This window comes from Patiria miniata, unplaced genomic scaffold, assembly GCF_015706575.1.
Source record: "Patiria miniata isolate m_02_andy unplaced genomic scaffold, ASM1570657v1 HiC_scaffold_5, whole genome shotgun sequence".
NCBI lineage: Eukaryota > Metazoa > Echinodermata > Asteroidea > Valvatida > Asterinidae > Patiria > Patiria miniata.
In genome coordinates, this window is record NW_024037072.1 from 21,845,005 (window position 1) to 21,851,654 (window position 6,650).

At 46.0% G+C, this 6,650-nt stretch overlaps 1 protein-coding gene across 1 annotated transcript; it reads right to left on the bottom strand.

Moving 5' to 3' along the window:
* Positions 1–312: 312 nt before the first annotated feature.
* On the bottom strand, positions 313–2,226 carry LOC119740490 (G-protein coupled receptor 84-like). The gene has a single exon (XM_038215812.1). It carries the CDS (start codon positions 1,629–1,631, stop codon positions 522–524), a length of 1,110 nt encoding a protein of 369 aa, XP_038071740.1. The 5' UTR covers positions 1,632–2,226; the 3' UTR covers positions 313–521.
* Positions 2,227–6,650: the final 4,424 nt, after the last annotated feature.

Here is a 6,650-nt window from a genome sequence, read left to right on the forward strand (position 1 = left end):
GGTAAATAAAGTTTATGAGAAGTATGAGACCCATTATGTAGCATCTTATAATGGTTTACAAGGTGGTGCGGCGCACATTGCAGCTGCTGCCAGAAACACCGGGGCAGGCAACCCCTTCTCTTAGCGATACGTGTTACTGGGTTCTTTAACGTGCATTACACAACACACGGGACCTACGGCTTTACGTCCCATCCGAAGGACGAAGCAATAATGGTAAAGTGCCTTGATCAAGAGCACAAGCACCATGTTCCTACGGTCAGGATTCGAACCCATGTATCACGGCACACGAGTCGAACACCGTAACCATTGGACCACAGCACCCCAATGATTTACAGCATTTTACCTGCTCATGTCGTGAAGAGGCTTCTTGACGCCCATAGCAAAGTGAAGTCTGTTTCCTGTTCACTTGTGCGTCACACTTGGCTGTATCACACTATAAATTTGCCCTCTATTTTCATAACAAACATGTCTTTTTTTATCAATAAACCCAATGGTTAAGAGTCTAGCCATATAATTTTGTTTTAGAGTCTAGCCTTGCAATTTGACTTCAAGTTCTTCAGAATCCTCCGGTAAGCTTGTCTGAAGTTTCGGTTGGACCACGCGTACAGGTACGGATTGATGGCGCAGTTGACCCATATAAAGAGCGAGGCAACCTTACGGTAATAGACGGATACTTTCATGAAGCGACTGCAGATGTGGTTAATGAGCTGTGGCGTCCAACACACGGCGAAGACAATGAAAATCAGGATGGGGAGCCGGGTCAGGTTGATATCTCGCTTGCTGATGGAGCGGGGATGCCTCGCCGCGTTATCGTCCAGATTGTTGTTCACGGAGTTCGACACGGTGGAGACCAAGCTGACGTCCCCGTCATGTCCAGGCGGGAGCGCCGAGGGCTGCTCGCCCACACCACCGGCAGTGCTACGGGCGTGCACCCGCCGGTGGCTGGCCTTCACCGCGCAGATGGTCAACCCGTACAGCAATGGTACGACCACGAACGCAGGAACAACGACGTAAAAGGACATCATGATTGTGCCAACCAACCAGTTGGTTTCGGCGTGGCAGCCCTGGACTTCGCGGTCGTAAACCACCTCCCGTGTACCGGTGATAGATGGCAGGATGAAAATCATGAAATTGATGAGCCAGATCAGAGCGATGATGAGTACCACCTGTTTGCTACCGCAGCAGGCCCGGTAGCAGGTGCGCGGACGGGTGATCAGGAGGTACCTGTTGAAGGCGATGAACATGAGAGTTGTCAGCGACACGCTGTAGGTGGTGGTGGGCAGGTACACGACCGCCGTGCACAGCGGCAAGTTCTCGGGGAAACCTTTGAGGAGTTGGGTTGGAGTCATCATGAACAGCAGCTGGAGACTGGTAATTAGGTCCGTCACGCACAGATTGCCGATGAGTGCCGTGCAGGTGTTACGAAGCTTGGGAGTCGTAGCCAGGGCCACCAGAGCGATGCAGTTACCAAAGACGCCCAGGAATCCCACCACGATGTAGAAGACGCACATGGTAGCGATCCAGACTGGATGCATCTCCACAAACATCTCCACCTCACCAGTCATGGTTACGTTCGGTAACGTGTCGTTATAATACATAGGTACCCAACCCATTGCGTCATTTGCCTCCATTTTGCTTACAAACGGGGGACCTTACAAACACTGGGTTTTCACTTTGAAGTGACCAAATAGAAACCAAGAAATCGTTTTCACGTTTGCAGGGGAAAAGACAAGCCCGTTGTCCAACTAACGAAATCTCACCTTGATGGAAGTACTACTTGAGATGGCGCGTGTATTATTTTCTTGATTACTTCATCTGCATGGAAAGTGCAGTAGTGATAAATGAAGAAAAATTTCAGTTTTCGGAACATTCATCCGATCGTCGGCAGGCGGGAAGAAGAGTCGTTACTTGAAGTTTGCGTGCCCCTCGATATTCTCAGGTTCTCCCGGTTCACCGGGGAAAAGTAGTACACTTTAGATCTCCGTGCGCCTTTCGCTGATAACGTCCTTAAATTACGGGTACAGTGTCAGCTTGTGAGCACACGAACCGTGGTTGTGACTCCGCAGCAAATGACCAAGAAAAGCCACCCACGTGTATTGTGTAAGTTGTCTCTGAACATTACCACCGAGGAAATTCTCCACAAATCGGTGCAGACGCTTCCTTTCCACGCGCAGATTGCCCGCAACTGCTAATTTCCCAGTCTTTTGACCATCGCATCATTTGATGATGTGCACTATCACGCACGCTGGCTATTCGGATCAACGACGCAATCATCCATGCATCCCGCCGCCCTATCACTGCTTCCATATCCTCACCGACCAATCAAACAAGGCAGGTAACAGACTCTGAAGAGTCGTCAAACGTTGAGGGCGTCATGCATCTCAAAAGTACAGGCACGACGCGACTTTTAATATTTGGAAACCGCATGCCTCAACGCACATTTGGACAGGTTGAAACTTGACTGGCTCGTTCCGGTGTTGCTTTACTCTTCATAAAACGGCCGCTGACAGTATTGAAGCCTCGGTCATTGCTCCTAGTCTTCACAACATCGCGAAAGGACCGGACATTAGCATTTCGCCAAGGCCATCGTGGCTTAGAGCGGCGGAGCTGCGAAGGCACAAAGCGACTGGAGCAAAGATTAAGTCAGCACACACGAGTGGCGAAGCCACGAGGCCTTTTCCAACTTGATTTTGTTGAATTATTCATAGTTTTTTATGCAAATAAGAAGAGTGCTGAAAGGTTATCACACTGACGCGGATTTTGCCTAGTTGCTTCCATTTGTGAAAGAAGGGTGAGTAAGGAAAACGTAAGAGCAAATAACTGTAAGTTCAGATGAAAAATAAGTTCATACACTTAATAATTTCTTGAAATACTTTCATAAGTAAAATTTAAATAAGATAATGTAAGAACAATTACGCGATTATGATCTCGTGGAAAACTAGACTCACATTTCTTGTTTTTAAATTTTGTGCAAGCATCCGGGCGTGTCGACGCGTCTGGGTATAGTAGCAACACGCGCACTAAAAGGCTGATGATTGGTTGGAATTTTGCTACCCTTTTGGGGTAGCAAATCTCGAGATTAAAAAGAAAAACATAAGAAATTCTTTACAAGTTGGAAAAGGCCCTCGTGGCTTCGCCACTCGCGTGTTTGGTCTTCCGCTCCAGTCGCCTCGAGTTTCGCAACTTTGTCTAATGCAGACAAGTTAAGCCACGATGGCCTTGGCGAAAGGCTAACCGGACATAGGCCCTACTACTTTCTGTCTAAAAATAAACGTACTGCTACTTACAAACACACACACACAATCTTTACCAAATAAGCGTTCTCGACATGCATGACGAATTATCGTCGTATGTCATATGACGCCATCGTATTATTGTTGTTACTCAACACGCGTCAACAAAGTTGTAACGGATTGATGAAGTTACAGATTGATCAAATAAAACCATTGGAAATAAATAAAAACCCGACATGACTCAGGGCTGCCAGTCACTATGGCGGGCGCACTCAACATCTTTGGAATAAATGCATTAGCCCGTGATCGCTGTATGCGCAAGGAACACCGCAGTTTTTAACCGACGGATTGTCTCAGTCATCTTGAAATTACTAAGACAAGATAAGTTTGCGGTAGCACCATGTGAATAAATCTCTTTTGTGAGTATGTGTGGTTCTGAAAAGAACCGGAGGGACTCAACGTTTCGAACAGTATGCTCTGCCCGTCGTCAGGAGCATACTGTTCGAAACGTTGAGTCCCTCCGGTTCTTTTCAGAACCACACATACTCACAAAAGAGATTTTTTCACATGGTGCTACCGCAAACTTATCTTGTCTTGGTATCTTTCCACCATGCAAACCTTCAAATCTCATCTTGGAATTACTTTTCATTCAATGCTCCAATGCAAAACTAATCGGGTATGCATAGAAGATGACTGAGGTAATTGATTTTGCAGTCAATCTGCAGAGTTAGGTTTTTTTTATCCAAGTTGCACAAACAGTCCAACGTCTGCTTTCCGCCTTTAGAGAAAACGAATATTTAAAATACATGTATATACCTCAAAGACTGTATAATAGACCCAAATTACAGTGTTTGGAATCCTATGAAGAGTCGTGCAGTTTGTTTCTGAAAATTCGTACTGACAAATTTTCAGCGGAGGTTTGGATGTCAACAAATTTGCAAGCAGGCCTACTTGACATCTTTGGGCTTATCTTCACTTTCCAATCTAACCATGTCCAATCATAACTATAATGCATCATTTTTGTGGAAAATATCATGAAAACCATGCGTTTTCTGATTGTGAATGTGCCACCGTACACCAATCCTGTCAGACCTCCTTTGTTTTATAAATCCTTTAATTTTAAAAATTAAAGTATTCTTTAATTTTAAAAATTAAAGTATTGAGGTGTACGGACATGACCCAATTCAATGAGCCCATTACAAGTACATGTACCGACTCCCATCAAAGGACTCAGGAATCACGGCGGTCCCAGCCCACACACTTCCTTCCCTGTACATAACCCGATGGCCAGGCACCATGCAAAAGGGAGGGCCAACAGGGGCAGGAATTTTTGCGGTGGGGTGTTTCATCAGCAAATCAATGCTGAAATGTAGGCAGTATTTTTGTCCGGACACTTGGCCTCCGTGAAATCAATAGGCGGGGATCGGAGGGGGAGGGGGGGGGGGCGTACCATAGTTCCACTGGGGGCGCTGCTCAAATCCGACGTACGATTATTAACACCACTTGTTTGTGTTGTTGAGCGTTGTGATGTTTGACATGACGTTTTGAACACCCGAGGGGCGCATAGCACCCGAGGCGAATACCCCGTAACTCAGCAGGCTCTGAACGTATTTTGGGCCCATTGGCACTGGCGTATTATGAATACCAGTATAATTGTTTTCTGGTTTCAGAACAGAAGGGCGGGGCCCGTTAGCATATTTTTTTTCAAAAAAAATCTATGGAAAAACTGACGGAGCTGGGGGGGGGGGGGGGGGGGGTTTGACCCCTTGAAGCACCCCCCCCCATCTGCGCTAGAACAAGGTGGCACCCTAAGCCCTTGTCCCCCAAGTGGACGGCCACAAACCTTGAACCTGTGCGAAGATTCCAACCTGGACTTCGCAGACAGTACCAGCACACAAATTAATAAAACAATAAACAAAAATTCATAATTTTAAATAAACATAAATTTTGCGGGTAACACCATGTGGAAGGAAATTTCTTCATGGAGGAAGTGTACATGTAGTTCTGAAAAGAACCGGTTGGTTGAGTGTAGAACTCGACGGACAGAGCACACTGTCTTACCCGCAAGCTTTATAATCTCATCCGCCATGCTAAGCTTCAAGTTTAAATAATTTTATCAAATGCACATAATACATACGGTTCCAAAATACATGTTTTCACTTAATATTTCAATGAATTTTGTTGCAGATTGTATTATAGGCTTAATGCGGATACTGTTTTTGTTTCTTTCCTGCATTAAAAAAAAAAGCGTAAAAAATATTCCGTGAATTAATACTTGCAAGTGTCTGTGATGAATAAAACAAAAAGTTATGTGCTAGTCAAGCTTTCAGGGATCGGTCTGAGCCATAACAATGCCCCAGCATATCCCTTAGTTCTCTTCCGGGGTCTCGGCGTCCCCGACCAATACACACTTCCTTCCCTATCCATCCATATAACCCCGGAGGGCCAGGCACCATGTAAAAGCAAAGAGCTAAGGGAGGAACAGGGCGGCACCCTAAGCCCTGACCCCCGAGTGGTCAGTACGTGCCCTGAACCTGTACGAAGGCGCCAACCTGGAACTCACGGACAGTACCAGCAGCAGTGCTTACCGGTTAAGCTAAGGTACTGTTGGTGATTTACGATGGGAAATTAAATCTCTTATAGTCAATGGCTGAATGCGTACGTTAAAAACCAAAATGACCCCGGCGGGATTCGAACCCGGGGCCCCGCTTACTGTGAACAGCGTATCTAACCGTTAGGCCACTCGGTTACCTTGGAGTCATCGTCTAACCAATGTGTCTTAATGAGCGAGGACACGTGCAGGTTGTTGAGAAATAAGAGTCTTTTGTTTGGAACGACAAAAGAGAAACCGCAGTCTTTAGTTAGCGGTTACTAAACAAATTGTTATGCAACAATTTACACTATACAATACGTACGTCTTGGGTTGAGTTAGGCTATTCCTTCCTCCATGGTTAGGCCATATGCAACGATACACAAGTCTTAGAATGATACGATACATGTGCAGCAGAGCAACACCAGTATAAGATTACGAAGTTTGTGCGCATGTTTCTTTCACAAGCAAATTCATTTCCGAATACATGTAACTGTTAGTTCCATTGAGAGGGCGCTGTTTTCCATCGGCAAACAGGCGCGGATCCAGGGAGAGTGGGTCCCATGTACTGTGTCAAAAACAAAAAACCCAATTCATAGAAGTTCCTTAAAAATAATGCGACACCCCCTCTACCCCATGCTGTGAAACCCTGAAAAATTATAATGGTAATATAATGTCCGCCAGTGCACAACTACCTCCGAGCCAGCTTGGTTAGGGATTATTACATGTACATGTAGTCGGATTTGAACAGCGCCGACACTAAAAGTATTGTACGAGGCGCCCCCCCCCCCCCCCCATTTGATTTTCGGAAGCCAAGGGTCCGGAGA